The sequence below is a fragment of the Vombatus ursinus genome, unplaced genomic scaffold (assembly GCF_900497805.2).
Source record: "Vombatus ursinus unplaced genomic scaffold, bare-nosed wombat genome assembly UNPS02010219.1, whole genome shotgun sequence".
Taxonomy (NCBI): Eukaryota; Metazoa; Chordata; class Mammalia; order Diprotodontia; family Vombatidae; genus Vombatus; species Vombatus ursinus.
The window spans coordinates 8,553,729-8,568,004 of record NW_020949997.1 but is presented as its reverse complement, the minus strand read 5'-3'; the positions used below and the strand labels follow the sequence as shown (position 1 = coordinate 8,568,004).

At 37.4% G+C, this 14,276-nt stretch overlaps 1 protein-coding gene across 2 annotated transcripts in view; it reads right to left on the bottom strand.

Annotated features, from left to right (window-relative positions):
* The window catches only part of MERTK (MER proto-oncogene, tyrosine kinase), a 136,066-nt gene that overhangs the window by 82,968 nt on the left and 38,822 nt on the right, over positions 1-14,276 (bottom strand). For both annotated transcript variants that reach the window (XM_027853889.1, XM_027853890.1), the window contains exons 2-4: positions 13,147-13,570; positions 5,009-5,109; positions 2,387-2,560 (exon numbers count right to left, since the gene is read on the bottom strand). In XM_027853889.1, coding sequence (XP_027709690.1) covers positions 2,387-2,560; positions 5,009-5,109; positions 13,147-13,570 — 699 coding nt within the window. The remainder of the gene's footprint in view (positions 1-2,386; positions 2,561-5,008; positions 5,110-13,146; positions 13,571-14,276) is intronic.

Sequence of the window (14,276 nt, the reverse complement as noted above, 5' to 3'; positions counted from 1 at the left end):
TGAACCTCTCTGGAATACTTTATAATTGTTTAGAAACCAGGCTTCAATTCAGACCTAGCAGACTAAATTTAAGTCAGAGTTTTTCATTTAAAGCTAAATTTGGAATCGTTATATAAATAAGAATAAAGACTGTGAGCCCCACTTTGCCATTCTCAAGTGACTTATAAGGATATTTACTATTTACTTGGCAAATATCAAATAAATAGTTCTCCATTTGATTACTGCAGTCATCCAATGAAGTGATGAACTCATCACTTAAAACCACACATTAAAAATTGTTTAGACTAAAGCATGACTAATATCATAATTACACTTTGGCAGAACTCCATCATAACACTGTGGTCAGAGGATGAGAATGATACCTCTGTTACAGGTTTCTGTAGTAAAATGAAAGACACAGAATATAACAGTGAATATAAAGGAAAAGATTTGACCCATAGTATAACTGAGGCAGTATAGTATCATAGAAAGAGCATTAGACTAGGAACCAAGAAGCATGAGTTCTATTTCTAGCTTTTCCCAAATTGGCTATATGACTCTGGGCAAGTAACAATCTCTCTAAAGTTCAATCTAATCATCTGCTGAATGGCATGATCTCTAAGGTTCCCTCCAGCTTTATGAAACTCTAAATTTATGTTGTAAATAATTTGAAAACATTGTTCCTTATATACTATATTAGTTAGAAATTAAATGTCTTTCCCACCCCACCCCAGCATATCTGGAGAGTGTGGTATACTGGATATAGGCACAGTTTTAGAATCCAGAAAACCTGAGTTCAAGATCCACCTCTGACACACCTTCAGCATGAAGATAAATTCTCACAATTTTACCCATTAGAAAATAAAAGATATAGTAAAATAAGTGGCTCATTGTTTGATATAAAAATTAAATTCTAAGAGAGACCAAGTAGTATTTCATAAATGCCTACTGTGTACAAAGCACTATGCTAGAAGCTGGAGGAGATACAAAGTTTTCAAAGATGCCAACATCAGCTGGTCTCTATGATCTCTCAATGGTTACAACCAATGGCCTTTCCTAGGGTCTCATCATTTTGGACCTCTCTGTAGCCTTTGAGACTGCTATTGCCTCCTCCTCCTCCTTTATACTCTCTCCTCTCAGAAGCATATAAATATAGCTTTAATTATTATTATTGCCTTCTTAATGCAAGGAGGTAGTAACTTTTACCTGTTAACATATCACTGAAACAGTAGGATGTGAACCATGTGGGAATATGACAATGGAGGACTACAGCCTCTTTTAAAACAAGAGAATGTATGGAATGTGCAGCTTATAACATTACAAACTTCAACCCTCTATTCCTCCCACTACTAGACTCTTTTGCTGCTACTGAACAGGGATGACTGAATACAAGGCAAAGTTATCGAATAATAACTAAGCCCTCTAAGCAACAAGATCACCTTTTATTGTTCCCTAACTGATACTCTATTATACTCTTCAGAACAGTTATTTCAAAGCTTTTCTTCTATCTTCAAGACTCCCACACCAAATCATCATCATAGCTAGCATCTGTACAGGATGAAAAGGTTTGCAAAGTGCTTTACAAACATTATCTCATTTTATCCTGGGAGGTTGATGCTATAATTATTCCCATTTTATAGATAAGGGAAGGTGAAGGGAATAAACATTTAGATAGCACCAGCTATGTGCCAGGCACTGTGTTAAGAACTTTAAAAATGTTTCATTTAATCTTCACAACAACACTGAGAGGTTATATACCATGATGCAGTCACATTTCTTTCTAACTCTACATCTCAAAATTCTTTAACACTATCTTCGGTTCTCTCACCTTCTACTGCAGTATCTGATGAAGGGATATCCTTTTACTAACCAAGGGCCCACCCTTTTGCATGAATCTTTGATCCCATCCCCTCAAGATGATTCCATCCACAGTCATTCTCTTTCTCTCTCTGTCTCTCTCTCTGTCTCTGTCTCTGTCTCTCTCTCTCTCTCTCTCTCCCACTCCCTATCAAATGAAGTAGATCATTCCCTGCTGCCTAGAAACATGCCCATGTCTTCTCCTTTTTCTTAAAAAACTCTCACTATGATCCCCTCAGCTGATTCATTCTATATCTTTCTTCCCTTTTACAGCCAAACTCCTAGGAAAACAAAAAATAAGCTATCTCCACACATTGCCTCCTCTTCCTCTCCTTTCACTCACTTCCCAACACCCTTAGAGTCTGGTTTCTGACTCCATTACTGAAATGAAATGGCTTTCTCCAAAACTGTCTCCTAATAATATCTTAATTGCCAAATCTGATGGTCTTTTCTCAGAGATGAGAAAAAGGAGAGTTTCCCATCAAAAGCTTTAATTTAAATTCTTGCCACAGATTATAATTCTTACAGAAGAATGCACAATGTGACTTACCAGAGACAGTTAGAACAGAAGGAGATTTTTCTGGCTTGTTGGTAACACGATTGCTATTTCGAACCCAAAAAATTTTGACAGGTTCAGGAGGTCCCACTGCCTGACAGGTGAGATTGAAGGCTGTGTTTCTGCTAACATTCATGCTCTCTGGGTGTTTAATGAAATAAGGAAGTCCTTAAAAAGAGAATAAGAAATAACATTAAGAAAAAACAGAAAGAAAAAGGTCCTGAGGAAAATAACAATTCTACCAGAAAAGTAGTTTATTTCTTTCCGATCTTCTTGAGGCCTGGAAAAATATTCACTGAACCTGATAAAAGCCTATTAAAAAGAACACAATGGCTAATTCCTACCAATCAACCTACACCACAAATCTATTTCCTACACAAATTCTCCAAAGGTTTTGTAATTGTATTTATTAAAATGTTAAAAAAAAAAAGTATGAAAGAGTGATAATAAGAAACCATTAAAATATTTGTAGCTCACTGCTGTAATGCAAACTTATGGGTTTTTGTTTTACTATAATAAACATAAAGTCAAATAAAAAGCATATTCATTTTTATGTTCAGTTTTAGTCTCCTCACTTTACATATGTGACTTATAATAAGTATCATCATCATCATCATTATAGAACTGGAAAGTCTCAGAGAGGAGTAATCATGACGGTGGAAGCCATCAAATTCATGATATATGAGGATTAGTAGAAAGAAGTAGGGGTGAAGCAAGGTGGCACATGCCTATAATTCCTCTTCTTTTGGAGGCTGGGGCTGGTAGATCACTTGAGTTTAGTAGTCCTGAGCTACAGAGGGCTAAACTGATTAGACGTTCAAGCTAAGTCCGGCACCAATATGGTGAAATCTCCCAGAAGTGGGGAAAGGAACCACCAGGCTATCTAAAGAGGGACAAATTAGGTCATGTCAGAAACAGAGCAGGTCAAAGTTCCTATGCTGATCAGTAGTGGAATCAAGATAAGGAAGTGAAGAAGAAAGAAGGAAGACAAAGGAGGAAAGAAGAAGAAAGAGGAGGAGGAGGAGGAGGAGGCAAAAGTAGGAACAAAGGCTGGAAATTCCATAATGTCACCATGAACCCATATAGCATTTTTAGTTTTCAAAGCACTTTTACATACATTATCTCATTTGGACAACTAAGAAGTTAAAATCCTAACTGGTAAGATCTACTGGAAACCCAAATATGGGGCCATTTAAAACAGAAGCTCAGCAGTACCTCCAAGCATTCCAGTAGATATATATTTGGTGCATGTGCTAAAAATTGAACAGATCCAAAAGCTTCTAAGGTTTTTTTTATCTTGAGATCAGAATAACTCACTGGTTCTAATTTGGATATCCTAGGAATGTTGGAAAATTGGTTGTTTGGAGACTCAGAATGTATGCAAAGCTATTTGGATATAAAGACTAATTCCTACCCTGGGTATTTTCCTGGCATCCTGACCAATGAAAGCTCCCCTAATTTTTCCAGATGAGTGGCAAACTATGGAGAATCTCTCTTGATGAAGCTATTCCAAACCTTCAAAGGTAATCTGTCCTCTTTTGGGTCAGTCTTGGGCAATAGTCTGGGTCACGCATCTTTTCCCCTTTTCCTTTGCTAACCCTTCTCCTACCCAATAAAAAAAATCATGTTCCATAAAGATATTTAACTCTTTAAGAAATTTCTCAGAAGAATAGGAAGCAAGGAAAAGCTTCCATGGGAAAAATGCTTCTTGCTTTAATCACAAAACAAAATGAATATCTTGGGGGGGAAAAAAAAGAACATGACTTCAGATCTTAGGAAAAGGGCAGGAGTCAATGACTAAACATCAGTCTGAACCCAAGAAAGATACTCACCCACTTTGTGCTTCATTTCCTTTAAGAGTAAGCTGAGACTAGTAAATGGTAAACCAACAATAGTGAAAGATGCCAAGTAAGCAAATATCCATTTGCACCAAAGAAGTAACAAATGTTATCAGCAGACAAGTGAATATGAAAGCGATTTCAGAGAGGCTTCATTTTGCAGTGGAAATAGCACTAAACTTAGAAATGAAAGAAATCTTGGTTCAGACCTCAGCTCTGATTAGTTGTGTGACCACAGGCAAATCCCTTAACCTATGCCTCAGTTTCCTTATCTGTTCAAACCATGCTATCTGTTCTCTGGACATTATCCCCACCTCTCTCCTCAGGAAAAACTTGGATTCTGCCTATGGAACCATCTTGGTCAAGAGATTTCACTTAATCTTGCCCAGATCCAGTCCTCCACCTCACTTCCCAGGGTATTCCCTCCTTCTCCATGTCTTCTGTTTATAGTGTTTTTTTCAATAGATTGCCTTGCTTACTTGTATCTTTATCCCCAGAGCTAAAGACAGCATCTGGCCCATATTAGTCAAGTCAACAAGTATTTATTAAGCACCTACTACGTGCCAGACACTGTGCTAAGTGCTCAGGATATAAAGAAAAGCAAAAGACAATCCCTACTTTTAAGGTGCTCACAGTCTAATGGAGGAAAACATTAATAAGTAATAAATGTTTTATCTGTCTATCAAAATGGGGGTACCCACAGCCTTTACTTCAGAGGATCCTAACAAAGCCTTCAGTGAGCAGCCCTATTCTCTCAATCATTTGTCTTTTGACTTACCTTGTACTTCAATGTAGATGGGCTCAGACACAATTTCATCACTGTTTATTCTTAATTTGCAAAAGTAGGACCCATTATCAGAGCGCTGCACATTGTTTATGCTTAAAAGAAAAAAAAAGATCTTTACTTTCTAGACTAATGACTATCCTGAATAATCCCCACAAAGAAATGAGACATTAATTGAAAGGCTTAATTGACAAGGTGGTATGGCTTTGAAACTTTCAGTTCTTTGTCTCTTCTTCTGTCTTCTACATTTTCTAGACCCCACACAGACCCCACAGAGTTTTCCATGCTGCAAATACCAATGATTGACAAATAGGAAGAAGTACTGTCATGTACACACAATTTATTTCTATTTCCCAAGTTTCCAACCCCTTTAAAGTTGTCTTTGGAAATTACTTCTAAGGAAGAGAAGCAGGGGACTACAAGAGCATGGTGTTGCATCCACTTTTAGACTGGTCACTGGTTGATTTTTGCTTAACTGTTTTTCTTTGTTTCAAGGGCAGGTTCAGTTCAACCACTTCTTGGTCTTATTGAGACTAAGAGCAAGTGAAAATGACTTTGAGGGAAAAACAAAATCCATCAATAAAACTTTTTTTTAAGGAAGAAATGATAAGTGTCAACATAACCAAACAGATGCAAGAGAAATTTACATTCATCAACCATTGTCATCTAGGTAGTATAGGTGATACAGCATAGACCTTGGAGTCAAAAAGAGCTCAGTTCAAATCCTGCTATAGACACTGACTAGCTCTGTGACTCTGGACTAGTCACTTAACCTCTCTCTGCTTCAATTTCTTCATCTGTAAAATGGGGATAATAGCAGCACCTACTTCACAGGATTGTTATAAAGATCAAACGAGAAAACATATATAAAATTCTAAGCAAAGCTTAAAGTGCTATATAAATGCCAGCTCTTAGCTATTATTATTTTTATTCCTTTGCCTGCCAAAATTGGCCACCCAGGTTAAAAAAATTTCATGGCAACAGCTTTCATTTTCTAAACGACGTTGGAGACTTGTACATATGGATTCCCTAACCCTAGAGAGCTGAAGGAAGGACCATTGAATCCAATTCAATGTTTTGGTTTTTTTGGTTTGTTTTTTTTTCTTTTTTTAAATTCAATGTTTATTAATACTTACTGGGTGCAAGACATTGTGCTAAGCTCTACAAATACAAATACAAAAATAAAATAGTCCCTGCCCCCAGGGAGCTTGTATTCAATGAGGGGGAGGGTGGAGAGTAATATAACATACATCCAGATAAGTAAATGCAGAATAATATGAAGAGGGAGTGAGCACAGACAACTTGGCATATGAGTTTGGGCCTAAAGGAAGAGTAGTATCTGAGCTGAATCCTGCGGGACACTAGGGATTATAAGAAGAAAAAAGGAGTAAGGATAACATCTCAGGGTTCTCCACCTGTGCTTAACTCCATCTTTCTCCAGCTGATAGCTGTTCATGAAATATATGCTTGCACCCCAGATGGTGCCTCACCTACTAATTTCATATAATTCTGCTATAAACCAGTAACAAGAACTACCTAAGACAGGAGTTTTCCCTGTACTACACTGAGTTATTTATTATTCTATTAGTTATTATTGTTATTAGTACTCAAAACATTCAGTTGGCTGATCTAATGGATATGGGCATTCCCTCCATCATTTGAGATCCTAACTCATTCCCTACTTTAGTATCTTCTTGTTCTCATCTTTTTCAATGGAGTTCAGAAAGAAATGTTCTGAGATAAGTCATTCTCCTGCTATTATCATTTTATACTTAATGTTCTACAGACTATAGCAGAGGTGGATAAAATACTTTTTGTAGTTGAATAAAAATATTAGTATGTTAGCTCATCTACTGCAGGGCCACTGAAAAGATCCCTGGTACAACTCTTGTAGCAGAGAGGGCAATAGGGATGATACACACTCCATCCTCTTCCCACATGGTTTTGATCCTTGCTTCCACCCCCACCCCTTTCCTCCAGCAGGCATACTGCCACTGGTGGTGGAGTTACACTGCTGCCCCCTTTCCACAGGTGCAAAATTCCTAATTAAGGCTCAGCATTTTCTATTCCCTGTGGAGATCGTATACTCCATGAGTCCAGAAATCATTTCACTTTTATGTTTGTGTCCCAATGTGTCTAGCAAAGTGTCAAGCAAATAGCAGACACTTTACTATATGTCAAGTTAATTTTTAATTTTTAAGAATGACTTTTTCCCTTTCTAAGGGATATAACTTGACTTCCTAAACTGAACATGTCTAATTTCCCTGTTAGCAAATACAAAAGAATGAATTTTCCACCAACTGTCTCAAAATATTACCTTGGTAACATTCGAACTCACAGAAGTTCAGAATTAGAAACTTGCGAAGTAAAGTAGTCCAATGAGGGATCATTACCAATAGAAATGGAAATTCTTTATTTTGGGAATCAAACTGAATCGGTCCTTCCTATGGAAGGTGCTAAGGCATGAAGATCTCAAAAACAGCTGCTCTCCTATTTTCTATCTTTTTGTTTCTTTCTTGTGGTTTTTCCCTTTTGTTCTGATTCTTCTTTTACAACATGACTAATGTGGAAATGTGTTTAATATGATTGTACATGTATAGCCTATATCAGATTGCATGCCATCTTGGAGAGAGGGGAGGGGAGGGAGAGGGGAAAATTTTTATAAAAATTTATCAAAATCTTATAAAAGCGAATGTTGAAACATGAAATAAATAAATAGATGATAAAAAAAAGCACATGCTTTTCTTCTTTGAACACTCAGGTTCTTCCTAAATTGCACATCATTGAAAGCTAATTTGCTGACCTTCCTAACTAGTTACAATATTTAGAGCTTTTAATCTAGTAAGTCTTTATTAATCTATTAACGCCATTAAATAATCTTTTACTTTTTAACTCACAGGCTATGGCTATACGACGCTAAGAGAAATCTGGTCAATGTATTCAATTAAGTAAACCTGTTAGTTCAATGAAAAAAAAATTAGTCAAGACCAATTATGTGGTTGACATAACTAATCAAAATGCTCAAAGTGGTGGAACATTACAAAGATGAAGGTAAATCATATGGACTCATTTTTTCATTGGGAAGTTCTTCCCAGAGCCTCCATTCTGAGGAAAGTCCCCCGAGCAGCCACCCCTCATTCTCTGAACTAAGCACTCATGCTCCTGCTTTATCCCCCCATCTTCCCTTGACTCTTGCTTTTCAGCTCTCCTTTTATGTGTTTTCATCCCCAGTTAAAAAGTAAGCTCCTTCAGGGTAGGGACTGTCTTTCTTTTTGCCTGCATTTGCATCCCCAGCATTTGGCACATTGCCTGGCACATAGTAAACCTGGCACTGACTGATGGTTGTGTCATTTTCATAGCAGCTAAAAGACCCTACTGCCTATTTAAAAAAAAAACAACTCAAGAAATAGCCACCTATCGAAATGCCAATAGAGCATATACCACAGGATTGCTAGGATGATGGTAGTTCTGAGTTTGTTTCCTGCAAAAGAACCATAGAAAGTTTTTAAAAATCTTTTTATATCTTTCTTCCTTTTCAGTCCTGCTTCTTCTCTGATAGAGTCATATGATTGTACCAGGGACCAAGTCCAAGAACAACAAGCACAAAGTTTTGTTTTGTAGAAAATTATATTTTGATTACTTGGTGGAATAATTATGGGGAAACTAGCTCCTGCTTTACAGGACTCTTTCCTCTCTGTAGATTTTAGTTAGTGGGTACAAAAGCAAACTAATATCCATCTACCTTAGGAGGTTCTGACCAATAAGTCATGGCAAAAAGTTGCTGGCCAAAAGACCTAAAAGGTAAAGTGAGACAATAGAAAGTGTTGCAATGAAAAAAGCAGTTTTCTTGCAGTCTTTATTTAGTAAAGCTTCAAATGTGAGGGTTTAGATTAATTTTACTAATCTCCCTCTCTCCCAAACTTAAACTCCAGGCCCACATTACCACCAGCTGCCTCCTTTTCACTTCAATACATCCAAAACATAACTCCTTGTTTTCCCCAAAAACTCAACTATGGTGGGAACAATATCCTAAACTCCCCACTCCTCATTCAAGGTAGGCTAGTTTTTTTTTTTTTCTTACAAGGCACTGAAACTGTTTTTTGAGATTTAATTGGTTCAGGGAACTAAAGGTTCAGGCTCTTGACATCACTTTCTTGTTGCCCGAGTTAAAAAAAAAAAAAAACCACCAGAGAAGCTCCAAAGGTACTTGGCTGGCAGACCATAATGAGCAATTCAGAGGCAGGGTGCTTCAGCTGAATCAACTTGCAGTAGCTCAGAATTAGGATGACCTGAGTTCAAATGTGACTCAGACACTAGCTATTATGATTCTGGGCAAGTCACTTAACCTCTGTCTGCCTCAGTTTCCTCAATAGAAAAATATAATAGGGATCACAATAGCACCTATCTCATTGTGAGAATCAAATGAGATAATATTTGTAACGTGCTTAGCATATTTATAAAGTTCCTACTATGTGCTTAGCATATAGCAGGTGCTTAATAAATGCTAGGCACATAGCAGGCACTTAATAAATGCTTGTTCCCTTCTCCTCTTCCCTTCCTTGATGTATATCCTTGCTGAATATCCTCCCCCTACTATGGCTCAGTCAATTTCTTTTTGTTCCTCATTGAATGACCTACAATTTGTTAATTGTTTAATGAAATGGCTTCATTTCATTCCAGTATGTAACCTAAACCATCAAAGGAGTCAGGCCTAGCCCAGAATACAACAGCTCCTCTAAACATCTCTATTTTAATTGAGAAAATTACTGTCCTTCTAGTCCTCTACATTCACAATCACAGCACCATCCTTGACTCTTCTTTCTCCCTCAGTCCCCATGGTCAATCAATTGCCAAGCCTCATCTATTCTTTCACAAGCACTCTCCAATCTCTCCTTTTTTTTCACTCACAAAACTTCTGTACTAATTTAGGTCCTCCTTATCTCTCACCTGGACTATTACCATAATCTCTTATTCAGCTTCCTTGCTTCCTATTTCTCCTCTCACAAATTCATCCTCCAGATGAATATTCTTAACATGGGTCTGACCAGATTGTTCCCTCATTCACAATCTTAGTAGATCCCCAGTGCTTCTAGAATAAACAAATACAAAATCACCAACCCAACATATAAAGCAACATGGTCCCCACCTACCTTTCCAGGATTATTTCTGTATCTTCAAGTACTCTCTCTGTTAGTCAAACTGATTTACCTCCTCACACACCAAAGTCAACCTCCTACCTCCATTCCTTTTCACAAGTAGATGTCCATGCTTTCTCACCGCCACACCAACATCCCTAGCTCAGATACCACCTCCTACAGGAGGTGATTGCCTTTTCCCAGGTGTTAGTGCTCTAATTTATAATTACCTTGTAAATACTTTTTGTTTTTACTTCTCTATGTACATGCTACATCCCTTCTCCCAATAGAATTAAGCTCCTTAAATACAGAGGCGGTTTAGTTTTTTAGTTTGTATCCCCGGCACCTATGTGCCTTACACATAGTAGGTGAAATGATCAAGATTGATTCTGTATCCTTTTTTATTGATCCTACTTACAATTAATTGATTTTGTCCTATAACTGCTTAAGTCATGGTTCTCTGTCTCTGAACTTAGTTTAGAATTCAGCTGGTCTGTAAAGGGTTAAGTTTAGACCTCCAGTTCTTTTGCTAATTAATCAATGTTCTATTCTTGCCTGAAGGAATTCTGCTATCTTGGGGGATGGAGCTGGCATCTAGTATCTTTATACCACCAAGCTACCTTTCAAGGATGTTCGGTTTGCAGATGGACTCAAACAACGAACACTTTCTAAGTCATATAGGAAAAGGGGGGGTTATTGTAGCCCCTCAATTCTCCACTTCCAACCAATCATATTGTTCCCAGTACCTCAGTTATGTAACCAATCATGTCGTCCTCAACCACATGATGTCACCTACCAGGCTCTATTCTTTGTTCTGCACTCCCCAAAATCTATAAAAGAAAATTGTCCCCCTCATTTGGGATCTTAACTTACTGGGAAAGCTGAGATCCTATTTATTGGTAAATTCATGCTTTACTAATAAATTGGTTGTGCTCAGAACTTTGTGCCTCAGTTTATCTTATTTTAGCTGTTACATAGGCACCTAACAAATGGTTGCTAAACTGAATGAAACTGGTATGAAGAACAAAGAAGCATTCCAAATTCATCATCTCTGTTGATTGCCACGGCCCTTAATATTCAACCTGGATCAACTGGCTTTTTGATACCAAACCAAAGTGGAGTAGTACAAAGATAGAAAATCAAATAACTGGGATTTGGAGTCATTTAAAATTATTAGTAGAAATCTGAAAACCAAGGCGTAAGATAAATTGATTAAAAGATGGCATTACTTCATACTATCTGTCAGAAATAACCCTCCTGCAGACTTGTAGCAATTTGTAGTCTATAAAGATTGGTGATTTTACTTTTTATAATCTATAGCATAGAAGATATGCAGAAACATTAGGTTAATATAAAAGAAAGAAAAGTTAGCTATGATTTATTTAAAAGCTGATGCAGTTACTTTTACTAGGCACTGTGCTAAGCACTTTTTGCAAATATTATCTCATTTGATCCTTACAACAACTCTGCAAGGTAGGTGCTATTATTAGTCCTATTTTACAGTTGAAGAAACTGAAACATACAGGGCTAAGTGACTTCCCCAGGGTCAAACAGCTTGTAAGTGTCTGAGCTCAGATTTGAATTTAGATCTTCCTGACTCCAGGCCCAGAGCTCTTACCCCTGTGTCACCAACTGTCTCTAATTTCTATGTTAAATTATTAATTTTTTTTCTCTAAGAGGAAAATGCTTTTAAATCAGAACTGATTTAGCATTTTAAAATGCCATTAAGAGGTAGTGTGACATAATGGAAAGAGGTCTGAATTTGGACGTCCTGGCTTGGAATCTCAGCTCTGTGACTGACAACTTGGGTGAGTTTGGACAAGTGCCTTTACTGGACCTCAATTTCTCATATGGAAAGTAAAGAAGTGGAACTAGATGACATCTAAGGTCACTTTCAGCTAGAAATCTATGACCCTATCATTAATTTTTAAATGATATTCCTAATACATGTTTATGTCCTTTAGCCACTGTTCCATTGAAGAGGGTATACTTTTAGATAATTAAGGAAATACAAGCTGTCAATAGCCATATGAAAAGATATTCAAATTTCTTAATAAGAAAAGAAATGCTGAAATCAACACTACCTTAATTTCTTCGCACTTATTATAAGAGCAGACCCCCCACCCCAAAAAAGATAAAATTCAGTATTGGTGGAGTGATGGGTAAACCAGAGTACTAAACACTGTGGCTGGGACTGCAGGCTGGTATAAATGTTTTGGAGATTAATAAGCAAATACTGATCAATCACAAAATCAATCATATTCAGAGTATCCATTGCTAGGACTCTGTCCCAGAAACATCAAAAAAAAGGAACAAAGTACCTGTCCATAGAAACATAGTTAGAGATGCTTTAGTTCTTAAGAGTAACAAATAAATAACTGATGAAACTAACATTTATTTCCAAACAACTGGAGAATAAACAAATCTGAGTATATTAACATAATGGAATATTGTTGTTGAGTCATTTCAGCCATATACAAGTCTTCATGACCCATTTGGGGTTTTCTTGGCAGAGATACTGGAGCGGTTTGCTCATTTTACAGATGAGGAACTGAGGCAAACAGGGTTAACTAAGTTCCCCAGGGTCACAGAGCTAGTAAGTGTCTGAAGCCAGATTTGAAATCAGGAAAATGAGTTTTCCTGACTCCAGGACCAGCGCTCTATCCACTGGAATATTATGGTGCCATAAAAACCATAACTCTCAAGCATACAAGGAAACACCTACACAAAGCAATGCAGAGTAATATCAGCAAAACTTATTTTATATGTACAACTATGAAAAAAAAACACAAAAGCAAGAATGAAAATGGAGCCAAAGATGGCAGAACTTTATGCAGCCCTAGAAGGGGACTCTAAAAAATATTTTTTGTTTATGGAGGGTTATTAAGAAAGACAGAGGAGGGATGGAGGGAGAGAAGGAAGGAAGGAAGGAAATGAAAAAGAAGGAAAGAAAGGGGAAAAGGGAGGAAGGGAAGGAAGGAAGAAATAAGCACTTACCTCAAAGTTGCAATAATTGCTGTAAATTCATCATCTGGGTAAAAGTGTGTGATCACATGATGAGCCCCCAGGAGCTCCTTCCCATCTTTCCACCAAGAGAGAACTGCATTGTCTAAGTATGTATTAGGCACACTGATTGAACAATTGAATTTGACATCTTTATGTTCAGAAAGTATTACATGTCCTACTGTGTGCTTAAAGGCAAGAGATAAGGGGCTCTTTGAATTTTCAGGCACTACCCCAGGTTTCTTTGTATGTCTCGTGCTTGGATTCCCCGACAACACTGGAATAAACTGCAGGCCAGAAACGTCCATGTTGGTTGGAAGGGCATCAGATGCTTTGTAATTAGCTGGCAAAATCTCTGAAGAAGAAGGCCCTGTGGGTGTCAGGTATGGTTTTCTCTCTTGTTCCATCTCTGTGTAATCTGGGGGAAAAAAATTATATTTTCAGTCTTTCTTAATAGTAAAGAAATTATCTTTCTTGCATATGGTGGTGTTACCCAGAGGTACTTAACAAATCTGGGTTTTAATTCTGTTTAATTCTGTTCTGTAAAATAAGACCCATACCTGACCTGCCTGAAGCCAGAGGGCTCTCCTGAACCAGATGCTTTCCTTAGATCTCTTTGAGATCTAAGATGTCTCCCTTGATGATTCTAAACAGCAAAATCTCTAGGGTTTCTTCCAATGATGAAATCAAATTAACCTACAAGAAGGCATGGGAAGACATAATTGCTGTCTTGAAGTACGTGAAAAGCTGTCATGTGGAACAGGAATTTTTAGACCTGTTTTGTGTAGTTCCAATGGATGTCTACAGAGAAATAGATTTCAGTTCAAAATAATAATGACCTAATTAACCACAACTATTGACAAATACATTGAGTGCAACAGACTGATTTGTTAGATACTGAGGCTTCCACCATTGGAGGTGTTCATGCAGAGGCTTAAGGACCATCTGTCACAGTATTACAGAAGGTTCCATATTGGGTAAGAGATTGGATTAGGTGACCACAACTTCCAACTGACACCCTAAGATTCTAAGATCCTAGACACTGTTAACAGAAGTTTGATCCTCATATGAGCAAGTGAGCTTCTCAGGGAGAAAATTTTTGTCACATGGGCACAGCTCTAACC